This window comes from Mustela lutreola, chromosome 13 (genome assembly GCF_030435805.1).
Source record: "Mustela lutreola isolate mMusLut2 chromosome 13, mMusLut2.pri, whole genome shotgun sequence".
NCBI classification, from domain to species: domain Eukaryota; kingdom Metazoa; phylum Chordata; class Mammalia; order Carnivora; family Mustelidae; genus Mustela; species Mustela lutreola.
In genome coordinates, this window is record NC_081302.1 from 48422093 (window position 1) to 48437126 (window position 15034).

The window sequence follows — 15034 nt, forward strand, 5'->3', positions numbered from 1 at the left end:
CATTCCCAGTGTCATTGCAGAGACAGATTCTACATACACAGTGGGGACAGATAACTGAGGTTGGAGGATAAGTTGATCATGCCAATTGCCTATAAGGCACAATAGACTCAAGATGGCCCTGGAGGCAGACTCTTTTCCCTCCCTTTACAGCTGGGGGATTTTGTTTTACCTGCCCTTCTCAGGAAATCAGTTTCAGACTACTCCAGGAGGAGTAAAGCAAACAACGACCATCCCGACCATCCCAAGCAACACCTTTTCTTTTCGTTCGATGGAGATTCCTCCAATTATCTGTATTACTGGTATTGTTTACAGTCTAAGATAATATTTGCAGCTGCAGAAAGCCACTGGCCCTGACTACCTCCCAAGTAGACTATACCTGCAAGAAGTTGAACATAAGCCCTATGCTAAGGAATTTAGAAGACTTTCCAGGATTTTTCTCAAAACTATGGAAGAAGACATGTCAATCCACTTAGTACTTAATGCCCATTATTCAAAGCCCAATGTTGTTCACTCTTCTTTTCTTAACTCCATCCTCTCTCTCCAAGGCAGGATTTCTCAAACTGGGCATTTTGGACATATTTGATGGGGTGAATCTTTGTTGTAGGGGTCTGAACTGTGCATTACAGGACGTTTGGTGGCTTGCTAGGTGCCAGTAATAAACCAACTCCCTTGCCTCTTGAAAACTAAAATTGTCTCTAGATACTGCCAAATAACTCTGGGAGGCAAAACTGCCCTCCAGTTGGAAATCGCCAATTGAAGTCATTATTCCCTATTTGGTGTCTAAATAATCAATAATTATAAGCTCCTCTACTGATATGCATAGAACATCATGGAAGCAATAAGACAGGATACCTCTATCAGCCTGAGGGTTCTTGGGACAGCAGACATAGACAAAAGTTCTTAGGAATAGAATGATTCTGCTTGGCAGAATTCACACTGCAGATAATGAGGGGATGCTTGGAGAATCTGGAAATCTTAAAAAAAAAAAAAAAAAAAAAAACAAAAACCACTTTTCTGGGGATGAAATTCATCCATGTTCTTGATCTTTGTCTTTCTCTCCTGTCTCTCTTTGTCTCCCCAAATTTCCAACATGATTGCAGATTTCAAAGGGAGAATTATTTCTGGGAAGTTGGAAATATACACATAAATACTCTGCTGAGGGCTTGAAGCTGAGAATTGCAAGATTCAGCAAAGTTGGCATTGCCTCTAGATAGTTGGATCTGCCCCAAGAACAAGGTGCTATTAGGCAGCATCTTATAAAGAATGGATCACCAGGCCGCAGCAAGCTGTCCCAGTGTTATTTTCCTAAATTTGCATTCCACTTGGCAAAATTTTCACAGAGCTCTCCCAGCTTGTGAAGCTAATTCAGGTGTCCTCGATCCTCCTCTTCCTTGGACTAGGCATTCGAGTGATATCGCCTAAGCTCAGCATTCACTACAATTCCTGGCTTGACCTAACCCAGCTTTCTAACACTTTCTAACTTTCTAATCAGAAAATATTCCGACTCCATTTAAATGTTTTTGCGCACACTGCCTGTCTTCTTCCAGAATGCATTTCCTGTACATCGCCACTGCCAAAAGCCTGTCCCACCTTACATGCTCAATGCAAACACTGCTTTCTCCAAGACGCTGCGATGATTCCCTCTCCCATCTCTCTTTTCCTCAGCTGAACGTGCTTGTGTTCTCTCCCTCTCTCTCTCCATTTTTGTCTACTGCAACTTGCACTTCTCTCATAGTACCAACTATAATCTGTATTCAGGAAAATACCTTCATTTCCCAGTGTATTTTAAATTTTATAGAGACAGAGACCATATTTTATTAAAATCTGTATGCTCCATTGTATTTAAAAACACTATATATATATGCTCCACAAATTAATGTTGATGGGATGTCACATTCTAAGGAGGAAAATCACTGGAGAGGCCACATTTGACCCATTCATTTTTTTTTTCCCTCCTCTGGACTATGAACACAAAGTAAATTTTAGTAGTTATCCAAAATGAAAGAAATGATGAAATATGTATAGTGGTTGAATTTCAGAGGTGTTTGGGGAATAAATGCAGATTGAGAAATCATAAGTACACAATCTCAGAGGTAAGGGTCTTTTCTTATCTTCAATCAAAGCCAACCATTTCACATAAGATATTAAAATGAGGATTCCTTAGCATATAGGAATTAGTAATAATAGAGTAAGATGATTCACTTTCTCTTTTTCAACCTTTCAATGAAATAGCTAGGCAGTCTCACATAAAAATATTTAGCTAAGATCCTGCATCCTAACCTATTCACTGCTTTACATATTTCTATTATATTTTACTATGCATTTTGTCCATTTTAACATTCCATGTAGGTTACATCTAAAAATATTATCGGTTTTCTTATAGGTTAATAAAAGCAACTTGGACATTTTCCACATTGATGTAATTATTAGGAAACACATCACTATCTCCATTATTGATTCATAGCCATGCAGATATATATACATATATAATTTTAAAATGGGAAAATAATAGATTATTTTGAGATAAAATTATGAAATAAGAATGAGTTTAAGAGAATAGCCACATGCAAGCCAGCTATTTGATACTATAATGTTTGGTACTACAAATCGAGACAAAAATCTAATTTTAAAAGGGAAAGGATAACAGTTTAAAAATCTTATCTGAAACAAATTATTATATTGAAGACAGTCTCTCAACTGCAATGTATGAAAGAATAATATAAAAATAAGATTTAATATTGCTAAAGAGATATATGGAGATATTCAGCAAATCAATAAAATGAATGAATATTATATCCCACCTATTTGGATTTAGGTTTTCAAGATATAAACTAGTTGATTAGTGTTAATAGGCTATTAAAATTTATTTCTGGACCTCTTGAAAATAAAGTTGGTTCTCTGTAAATTGTAGAGAAGTAGTAAACCTTTTAGTAAGTTAAATTCAGGCAGAATAGAACTTCACTTTTGATTAACTGAAAATGACTCAGATAACACCTGCAGTGTCTCTTTTCATCTGATCATTGAAGGAGCCAATGATACAACATTTTATCCATTGTGGATGTGGCAAGTCATAGATTTAAAAAAAAAAAAAAATGTGTTGTTCATCACTTAGCCATATTGCTACTGCTTAAATTCCTTCTCACCTTTATTTTGTGACACTAGCTTTTGAAAGTAGTCAACTCTCATGCTTGTCTATGTACATATTAATCCCATATATATATATATATATATGTAATATTTTAAATGTTTCCTTAGTATTACTGGAGTTTATGTGACTATTTAAAAGAAAGCAATTATTTATTAGTTTACTATGTGCCAAAATTCATGATTAAAGGAATTTAATGCAGCCTTACAATTTTTTCTATATACCAAGTTCACAGAAAAACTAATATCCCATAATATTCATTTAGAATAGTCTGGAGAACTTACCACCAATGTTGTGAACCAGTTTTATAGATAGCAACAAAAACTTGAGAGCAATCTTAAGAAAGGCATGATTCTTCTGATGTCTTTTCATTTTCTTGGAGACTACAATCCCTATTCTCTATTAATTATTTAATACTGTTATGAACTATTAACATAGTTCATATGCCTGTCTACTTAAAGGGAAATGTATATCACTGAAATAGTTTAATTTTTTCAGATAATGAATTTAAGATACTAAAGGCAAAAACTATTAAATAGGGCAAGACTGCAGAATTCACAAAATCTGGAACAAGAAGAAGCGCTGCACCCTCTTTTAAGAAGAAGAACTTTTAAGTTTAAGTGTGGTTTTAGGACTTCCTAGCTACTTGCCCTTGGGTAAGTCCTTTTACCATTTTGAGTTTCAGAATCCTTAATTTTTTAATATCTTGTGAATTTGTGAAAGTGCTGTGAATTGGAAAGTTCTTGACAAATGGAATTTATCAGTATTAATTTAGGCTTATGTAATTGTTCTTTTATTTGGTTGGCCTTATCCTGTAAACCCTTAGGGAAGCAAGCACAATTTTCATACAATTACTGAATACCAATATTTAAAAAAAAATATATATATATATATATAATGATTATCTGTATAAGGTAAACAAAGACTTCCAAATTTGGTTTTGTTTGTTATTAGTGATCTTTGAAAAATATTATGAAAGTAGATTTTAAAAATATAAATCATAATCAAGATGTAGTTTATAAAATGATATCAATAATATAATATGTATCCAAAAAAAAGGAGTGGAACAAGTAATAACTTGGTCCTCTCAAAGTGAAATGTTTTACTTGAAAGACAAAACCCAAAATACCTCTCTTGACCTAATGGGTGGTAAGTCAAACTCTGTGATACAAAATTTGTAAAATCTCACTAAAATCTTCCCTCTTTCAATCAGTGCTTGTAAGATACTCATTACCATTTAAAGTAGTTTGAAAAAATAAAGTTATTTTTTGACAACTCTTTCTGAAATATTTGGTAATTCTTTCTGATACAATAACAGAGGCTGCACCCTCTTTTAAGAATACTGAGAATTTAAGTCCTAGTGTACAATGGGTTGTTTAGTACTATTAGTGTCTAAAAAGAACAGAAAATGATATATTTCCTTAGTGAACCCTGTGCAACCTTCTCTAAAAGCATGTAATAAAGAGTTTGAGGATGGTCCATTAACCTGCTGATCAATTTCTGTGTACTATATTGATGCTATAGTGACCTTTAAGAATTCATTCTCATCATATCCTACAAAGAATTGTTCTGTACCCTTGTCAAATAATTGTATTTTGTGGGCATATTTACTTAAAAAGATGTAATCTGAGGGACTTAATAGCTTATTGACATGATGTAAACTTGTAATATGTGTTCCATTCATGACTTCCTTCTAACTGCAATATTGCCATTAGGGTTCCTCATTTGGGTGACTTAGAGTTCCCTCAACCCTGGTCAGATGGTTCAGGAGAACCAATTAACAGCTTGCTCTACCCTCACCCTTGAAAGTGATGAATGACATGGTAGACATATGGTTTTTGTTATTCTTAAACAAGAACTTATTTTCATTTTGAAAAATAAGTAGTGTCAAGGCAACATAAGTTACATTCCTATGTTAGTGTATATCACAAACTACAGGTACTCCGAGGGCAAAATCATTGTCTTCTGCTTAGTTCTTTGAACTTAGGATCCTTGTATAGCACTAAGTCGTGTTCAATAAAAAAGAAACAGAATTCAGCAAATAAATGAGTAAAAGAATGAATATATAAGCCAGTTAGTCTATCCCAAAAACTTAAACCGTAAAGATCTTCTGTAATGTGGAAAAGCCATGCACACTTCTTCTTCTGTAATGTGGAAAAGCCATGCACACTTCTTTGATACGTAATGTGCTGTTAAAAGAAAATTAAGATAAAGAAAAATCCAAATGGGCAAATTGTTCTGTTTTTTTTTTTTTTTTTTTTTTTTTTTTTTTTTTTTTTTAATATTTAGGAAATGCCATTCACTGAGAATGAGAAAGTATAAATAAGGGGTATGTGGAGAAACTAAGGGAAGATGCAAACAACCCAATCCAATTTATATAAAGAGCAAGGTGTATTAGAACTTACTTATTTGTTTCTCCCACAAGACTGTGACCCAGGGACCACTCCTCTGTTTACTCTCTACTTCTGGGGCATAGTAGCCAAGGGCAAACACACACTAGCAATTCAGTAGATGTTTGTTGAATGAGTAGAAGGAGAGGCTTATTATTTTAAGATACCATGATAAATATGTATTGACTTTAAAATTTTAATTTATAAATATGTGTTTTCATCAATCATGTATGAGAAAGATTTAAAAAAGGACTTTTCTGAAGTCCTTTTGATTCTCGTACTAAATTACTCTCAAACAAACTGTAGCTATGAAAAGCCACAAGTGTCTAGGTCATGACTCCATGGTAATCATTTGACCAGTCACCTTATCGAAGCTATCTGAAAGACTGTTAACTTGATGAGACGTAGTGATGTTATTGTTAAATAAATTTTTAACAAATCTTATTTTACTGGTAAACAAATAACTAGCTGAACAGTTGTGATGGAACGTCCCTGTGGTACACAGTGTATAATACACCACTTCTGTGTTAACGAATTCAAGGGAAAGAAACGCCACTATTAGTAATAGCTTTTTATTCGGAGTCCTCATTTTCCAGATAGGTCACATTAAACACAGCCATTAAACAATAGCGTTGAGATAAATCCATACAATGTATGCTGCTTTTGTTGTTGTTGTCCTTGTTCACCAATTGCTTGGTGCAGCTAAGAACCTTATGGAGTGATGGGGTTGATACATGGGAATAGCCAACCTGCAAAACACTGGGGCCAGGAAAGTCAGACTTTAATCAGGTCTCATTCAATTATGTTTCAAATCAACACATCTTGATAGCCAAAACTCTCATTTGAATTAATGCTGTGATAAATGCTGTCTGTTGTCAAAGAATATAATTAGACAATAATGAGTGGGCATATATTATGCCAGACCTCAGTCTACTTGTTGACCTCAGCAACTTCTACTCCATTAGGCAACAAACAGCTTTTAACCTAGTTCAAATAAAGCATACTGCTCTATTACTACATGACTTTTTTTTATGGTGTCATTTTTTATATCGAGCACTGCCTATATACTTTAAAGGGAAGTCATGTTTTACAAGATCTCGGGAAAATGAAACAAAGTCAATTTCCCAACCAGGAATTCAATTAATTCATGGGGGTGGTGAGCCAATCCTTATAGATGGCCTGCAATAAGGATAAGTACGTAAGGTTAAGAAATAATATGAAAGCATTCTTTACAATTGCATGATATGTCTCTTTAATGTTTACTTTGGTATAGGTATAACTAACACTGATTCTCACTACTTTTAACTTTGATGAAAAGATCTTTCATTAACATTTAATGAAAAGATTGTTGTGTTACTGATTGTTTTTAGTTCACCAGTGAACAGTTTTTAGAACTTTTTAACTTTCTTACAAAAATTTCTATAAATTCTTATTCTGTGCTTGACTTCAGTTACTGAAAGACCTAAAGGACAAAGTATTATCAAATTATTATTATTTTTTTGAATGTGTGGGATTTTTTGAGGGGTTAGTATTTGAAGGATGTGAATTAAGACAATTTTTCCGTATTCTGAATTATGCCAAAACTGCTTGAAATATCACTGTTTGATCATGCATCACCCCTCAGAGCAAGTTGCTCTCTACAGGGGTGATTTTGGCATCTCATAGACTTCCACAGAAGCCAAGCACCAGAGGTCTGTGATAAAGGCAGTCGTCAGCCAAATGAACAAACACGAGATTCCCTCAACTCAACTATAAAAGCTCAGAGTCCTGACTGCTGAATTACCACCAACTTGTAAATAAATAATCACTACTAAATACAGGTAATGTGTTAAACAGCTAACGCTAGTAAATCACCAGTGACAGAGCCTAAAGGTAAATCCCTCACACATTGGCACAACCAATTCTTAAAATTTTATAGTGTTTTAATGTCTTCAGACACATATAATAAATTGAACAACTGGTTACTCAGCGTTAAGAATGTTTTAAAAATAAAGCCTACTCTCTTTGTTGATTTCATTTATATACTGCCTTAGATTGTACTACGTGGCTATCTGTCTAGTCAGAGAGAGGAAACACTTGGTAAGACTAAATGGAAATTAGTTTTCCATCAAATTTCAGCTATCAAGCTAAATCAACCTGTAGTCTCCTGGCAAAAAAATAACATCATATAATAGAGACAACACATTTCAGATACATAAATTGTCCAAAATATAGAGAGTCAATTAGGTTTCACGTGTACAAGATCCCTTCTTTTCTAATTTAAACATTTATGAGTAATAAAAACCAAGAGTAGAGCTTTGGAAAGGCTGTTACTAGGAACCAAATACAGTTCTCGAGAGAATAAGGCTGATGGGAGTTGTCCACTCTTCCCTTTCAGAGCTGTTTTGCAAACGAGGTACAGTCTAAAATCTTGACGACATTTGACAGAAATATTTTCAGTTGAATTTTTTGAGGTTTAAAATTACAAAACTTAATTCAGTTCAATGTTTGTTTTTGCTTTTGCTTTTGTTTTTCATATAATGATTTTATGACATTTATGCTGTTTCTACACTGGCTTGGTGGCCAGAAAAGAAGGCACAGAATTCTCCACCAGTTTGCAAATAACGCATTTTTCTGCTCCAGTGCACAAACAGCCTTTATTTAACTCAGCACCACATTTTCTAAGGTATGGGCTGGAAACTGTTTGTCATGAAGCTGTAAAATGCCAAAAATTTTAAACGCTGAAGGAAAATGTCAATCAAGGCATTTTCCCATCTGCTGCTACTTCTGCAAGTGCTAATTTTGTTTTTCCCAATTCCTGAAATTTGAGATTTCCTAGCCTCATATGGAAGTAAGTTTGAAACTTGCTAAATGTCACAAGAAAAGGTGTAACCAGATGAAGGAAGAGAAGGTGTATTGTTCTCAAAGGACACCAATAAAAAGAGGCAGAAGAGTATACAGAAAAAGGAAAAACATTTTGTTAAGACCCAGACCTCTTGAAACACACTACACAATGCAAGGAACCAGTGCTGGTACCACACATGCATTAAAGCATTTCTCATGGTTTTGAAATATAATGGGAACACACATCTTGAACCACTTAAGATACTTTTGAGAAACCAATCAACGTTATGATATCTACATAGGCAGAAGCTGGATGTTATTGAAAAAATGTGAACAAGTTTCAGGTATCGGTACAAATGTAACTCTTGTGATTTAGCGTGACTTTAATAAAAGCTTCTACAAGGACTTGCACATAACCATGACTGACGGATGTCTTTTTTGACCTTTCAGTTAGCTCCATTGGCTCACTCAAACACATTTTGAACAGATTATGTACTGTAGTACTTGGTAGACTATACATTAAACAAGAGACTCTGCTCTGAGGCACTGCTTCCCACACTCCATGGGGAAAAGGAAGCAGGAAAAAACAAAACTCATAGAGTTCGACAGCTACCGAGGCAACACTTGCCATTTACAATATAAGCCCAAATATTTTTGCAACACAACTATATATTAATTTAATAAAATACACAATATAGCTCTTATACACTCAACAATTTGGCTCATATGCACTGAATCTGCAATAAATCAATAAAAATATGTCATTTGATGTAAACACATTGAATTTCTTACATTTGCACATTTAAATGGTCATGTGATTGGTGTATGCCTAAGACAGTTTCACTTTCCTGAGCTATTTTAGTGTCCACAAATGAAAAAAATGTATTAATCATGTTAATTTCCTCTGCATATTATCATTCAATGGTAACTATTTTTCAGGTCAAATTTAAAACATATCCATCATTATTTGTGTGTTTGTTGGACACTAAAATGCTGAAGAGGCATTTTAAACCTTTTAAAATTTCTTCTCCATTAATGAAGTGAATTAGTCTATGTGTGTGCAGGACAAATGGACTATATCTTTTTACATTTAACTTTTATACGACATGAAGTGTCTTACAAATGACCAAGGTTTTTTTTTTGTTTGTTTGTTTGTTTTTTTTTTTTTTTTTTTTTATTTTTTTTTCGACTAATGATATGGAATGTTCTTTGTGTTTGTATGTGTGGCAGGTAACTTTATACAGAAATGTTTACCACAAATATGTGTTAATGTTTGGTGTAGCTTGGACTACTGCAAGGTCTTTTCGGGACTTTAAGTAGAAGCCTGTGGTGACTGCTAGAAATCCACCACAGATCACAAATTATGACCCTGCTTTGTATGGGGTTTATAGGTAAACAGTTAAGTCAGCATAAATCACGGAGGACAGTCTTAAGAGTGATCAGAAATACTTCAATTCTCACACTGCACACCTTCCTAACAGATTGTCAAAAGGTGACTCGCTTCCTCATCCTCCTTTTTCTTCTTTCTTTTCTCTTCCTCTTTTTTCTTTTCTCTTTCAGCATCGTTAATTCTGTCCTAATATAAGTTTGGTCAAAACAAAACCATTGTTATCTCTGAAAAAGAAACAGCAGTGAAAAGAACATACTTGTGGGCACTTCAGATGTTCACTAAAAGCCTTAAAGCAGCATTGGTCTTTCTTCATCCCTGTAAAACGGGTTGTCACCAGGAGGGATCATTTTTAAATCAACAGGAGAGACAAGAAAATGCCAATGCTTTTTTTTTTTTTTTTTTTTTTTCACTTTCTCACAGCCACAGGGTCGTTTCCCCGGCAGTCCTGCAAAAGCTTATCGATTTCTCTCACGACTTCCTCCGCATCCACCGATTCTCTGCCCAGATCCCTGGTCGGGTGGTCGAGCTGCTCGAGAACAGCACCCATCTCGCTGGAATCCCTGCTGGCTCTAGAATGCACATCTGCAAAGACCCTTGCCATCTGATCGGAAGCCATGAACGGAGGGTCTCTTGGTTGCTTACTGGGTGACAGATACTGACTGTCAGTGGGCAAGTATTGGCCGCTTGCTTCGGCCAGGGCTCCTGGTTTTGCTTCACAGCCATCCAGAGAGCCTTTTGTTGAGGTGCAAGGCTCGATGCATGCCTTGGTTGGGCTGCTTGATGCTGAGGGGACCTCTTGGAGGAGAGGGCTCAGGGCACGTTTGGCTTTTAAATAAGGTTTAACATTGGCAATGAGAATAGTGTGCTCTCGCTTGTCTTTTCCAAATGTACAAAAAGTCTTTTTCCCAGTGGGATTCACAGTTTCGTAAGTCTCAGTCTCAACATTAGCTTCGACTGTGGGTACAAAGAGATTTGTGCGGTAATCTGCATTTTCAGCCTGATTGGCTGCAGGGAACTGTGGCATCCAACACCTGTCAGAATGACCAAGCACTCGGCATTCATCTGTGCAATTAACACACTCTTCTGGTTCTGCAAAACAAAAAAAGAAAACAGCAAATCCAATCATTAGGGTTGCTTTTAAATTTCTACTGAGGCTGTGATCAGCTCTCAGTGGGCTTGTTTGACCTCTGGTCTCTTAATTAAAAAGGGAAAGAAAACAATAATTAAAACATTTCAGGATGGTTGCATAAACCTGCTGGTTGAGACAATGGTTTTATTTAAGTCTTTTCTCTAGATATTAATGAATTCCCATAGCCTGGGAAGAAGTAAAAAGTGGCCATTGGAGAATCATTCTCAGTAGAATAGATCATCACTGTAAACTAATCTCCTGGGGATATCAGTTAGTCTTTGTTCTGTATAACCCATCCTGGAAACAGTGAACTTCAAAAAGGATTACCAGGATTAATTTTTCAAATCAAATAATGGGGTAAAAACTAGATCGCATACTTCCAAGTCCTAAGCTGCTGCTTTTTTTTTCCCCCCATGATTTGTCCCTATTTGCTTGTAATTGTTATTTTGGTGACAGTCATGAAATAAAAGGTTTCCTTTAAAAACTACTTTTCCTACTGAGAGGAGAAAATGGAATTTTCTATCAGAATGTGTTATGAATAAACTTGTCAAAAAAGTGCACATTCCTATTTTATTAGATATGGATATAGATCATATAATCAGTTTTCTTCACTCCAGCTTTTTGTTTTTAGTGTAAGTAGGTGAAAATGGATTTAGTCAACAGATATAGTTCAGATGAATGACAACTCATGATTTCCTATTTAAAGGATAATGTTTTCTGTGAGAATGTTTGCTTCTCTCTTTTGCCAATAGGCATAGAGAAAATCTAAATAAAGCATTCTTTAATGATCCCTATTTCAAAGATGCTGAACAGAAAATATGAAAGAAAATTCCTTGATTATGACAACAGCTGTGTAATTCCACCATCCCAATATTTTAAACTATAACTTTGAACTGCATCTTCCCACTTGTCCCTTTCATCTACAAATGATTGTTTCCCTTTATGTTTAATGGTTCTTTTTAAATCAGGGACTTTTTTTTTTTTTCCAGGAGAGGATATTTACTATTCACCTCTGTGTGATGGGAATAGAATTCCCTACACATTTAGGAACACTTGGGATAGCCATTTAATTGATGTGAGAGGATCCCTACAAATTCATAGTGTCCTGTGCAGGGCACAATCCTCCCCCCAGCCCCCGGCCACAAATACGTGAGAGGTATTTAAAATAGAAGGCACTGAATTTAACAGCACTGGTAAATTTATACAGTTACTTTGTAAAGTCATATATAAAATCTGAGTTCCTATTTAAAACACATAAATAATTCCTTATCCAAAAAAGGAAAAAAATAAACCACAACTTGATTTATTTCAAAAGGTTTTAGAATAAAATCATTTCCTATGAAATTAAACTTTTTTAGAAAGGAGTCAGAATAGTGTCTTGACGGAACAAAAATACTGTGGTATTTCATCCCATGTGTCATTCATACCTGTGAAATGTTAAAAATGATTTCAAGTGGCTTGCCTCTTTTTTAATTTTGTCATGTTTTCAAAAAATATATTTACAGATGAATGAATGAAATATGTTCAGTTTATTATGCACTACAGGTAAGAATGGTGAAAGGCAGTCTCAAACTGAACTCAAAAACTCATACCCCAAAGACTCAAATACTATCTGCGCCTTGGAAGATTGTTAGGCAGATGGACATAAAGAGCAGCAGAAAAATCTAGACATAGAAATTTTCTTGGAAGACTTCCTGTATGAATTTGAAGTCAAGGAGACATTTATAAAACAAACAGATATCAGAAAATTTTAACATCAGGTATTTGTTTTCTTTACCTATTCTGAATGGGGATCATAAATATAACCTCTACAACTGTGTCAGTCTGTGTTAGAAAAGAAATATATATCATTTCATTCAACCAATTTTATCCTCCAAAAACACAGTAGAAAATTTCACTATCTGTTTCATTTGATAATACTTCTGTGCCTTTTAAGGTCACAACTTTAAAAAATAATATTTATAACCCACATATTCTTTTTGAAATATGCTAACATAGTTTTATATTCCAATATTGACTAGCCTTCAATTTCAGCAATTTGGGTAGCCTGACACTGCATGAATTCAATACGAATTTAAGAAGAGAGTGAAAGAGACAAAATAATGCAGATGTATGAAAGTATAAATCGACCTTGAATTTGAAACCATCAACATGAAATGATTGTTTGCAGTTAACAGCTGAAAATCTACAGCTTTTTACTTGACTCCTTTATGTCACAACCTAGGGAGCAAATTCTAAGTATTGATCATGACACATTATAAGCTGTTCACCTTCTGATTAGACTGTAATTTTGACGGTAGCGGTTCCCAGCCAGTGAAGATAATCTAATGGATACTTTTGCACAAGCAGCAGAAACTGTGACCAAAAAGTGAACTATTACTGCCAAGGGTCAAATAAGAATTTATGAGAAAGTAAAATTATTCCTGAAGGAACATAAATAAATAGATGAATAGGTAGGTACAAAAAAGGGAATAGGTAGGTACAAACAAAGAGGTAGTGGAGCACCTGGGTGGTTCAGTGGTTAAGCCTCTGCCTTCGGCTCAGGTCATGATCTCAGGGTCCTGGGATTGAGCCCCGCATCGGGCTCTCTGCTTGGTGGGGAGCCTGCTTCGCCCATTCTCTCTTTGCCTGCCTCTCTGCCTACTTGTGATCTCTGTCTGTCAAATAAATAAATAATATCTTAAAAAAAAAAAAGAGGTAGTATATAATGAATGACTATCCAGACATAAACATTAACAAAATGAGAAATGTAGAAAGAAAAAAGAGGGGAGAAGGAAAGCTAAGTGAAGGGAGGGACAGAGGAGGGAGGGACAGTTGTGCAGGAGGGTTTCTTTTTTTTTTTTTTTTTTTTTTTTTTTTTTTTTTTTTTAAAGATTTTATTTATTTATTTGACAGAGAGAAATCACAAGTAGATGGAGAGGCAGGCAGAGAGAGAGAGAGGGAAGCAGGCTCCCTGCTGAGCAGAGAGCCCGATGCGGGACTCGATCCCAGGACCCCGAGATCACGACCTGAGCCGAAGGCAGCGGCTTAACCCACTGAGCCACCCAGGCGCCCTGCAGGAGGGTTTCTATCATGTGTAGCTTCTGTTATATATTTTTAAGATCCCCTCAATAAACTAAATATGTATCATAAAAATAATAGTGTGGAGTATCTTCTCCAGACCTGGAGCTACAAGGTCAAACTCTTTCCTGTGCCTTAGGGACAACAGATCTCAGAATAGGTATGTTGAATTATATGCCACAGAAATGAAAAAGAAGCAAATTATGTAGACAGCAGCTATTAGCATAGATTGGATATTTGTATCAGAAAACAAATTCAGAGACCCTGGATAGAAGAAATCAAGGCAAACATAATGGATCCCAGATTCACTTTTTTTTCTTCTGGACCAATCTGAGGTTACAAAGAGATTATTTATGCCCATTTTCACCCTTTCCTCAATATAACATGATGACCCTTTTCATAGCATGCACAATTTGCCAAACAAAGATAGCATAATCCAAATGGTATGCGGATGAGAAACTGAGAGATAAGCATACTTATAGTGCACAGAGAAAACAATTCTGAAGGCCAACAGCTGGGATTCTGGGCAGTTCTGCCTACAGGGAAAGTTTACAGTGTCTCAGTTTTAAAATATATGATTCCTTGAAGGACTATGTGACAATCTGATAAATTTAAATACTTGTTTAGTATTAAGAATTTTCTATATACCTATAGTCACATCTATTACACAAGCTCTCAAAAAGAGGGATCTAAACATACTCATGTTAATTATTTTAATTTTCATCCTAATGTATATTATATTTTTGCAAAAGACATAAAGTCACTCAAATGACTCTAGCACTTGCAATTCAGCTGTACAATAAACCACACAAACACACACACATACATATATAAACGTTTATATGTGTGTGTATGTATGTAAAAAATGAGCTTTCAGGCACCTGGGTGGCCAGTCGATTGAGTGTCTGGCTTCTGCCTTCAGCTCAGGTCATGATCCCAGGGTCCAAGATGGAGGCCAGCATCTGGTTCCCTGCTCAGCAGGAAGCCTGCTTTCCCTCTCCCTCTGATGCTCCCCCCTATTTATGCCCTCTCTCTCTGTCAGATAAATAAAATTTTTTTTAAAAAATTGAGCTTTCTACAGGATATAGACCAAACAA

General features: G+C 35.4%; 1 protein-coding gene across 4 annotated transcripts in view; it reads right to left on the minus strand.

Moving 5' to 3' along the window:
• Positions 1–6091: 6091 nt before the first annotated feature.
• PCDH17 (protocadherin 17) overlaps positions 6092–15034 on the minus strand; it is a 98994-nt gene continuing 90051 nt past the window's right edge. For all 4 annotated transcript variants that reach the window (XM_059143892.1, XM_059143894.1, XM_059143893.1 and 1 more), the window contains one exon: positions 6092–10837. In XM_059143892.1, coding sequence (XP_058999875.1) covers positions 10155–10837 — 683 coding nt within the window. In that variant the 3' untranslated portion in view covers positions 6092–10154. The remainder of the gene's footprint in view (positions 10838–15034) is intronic.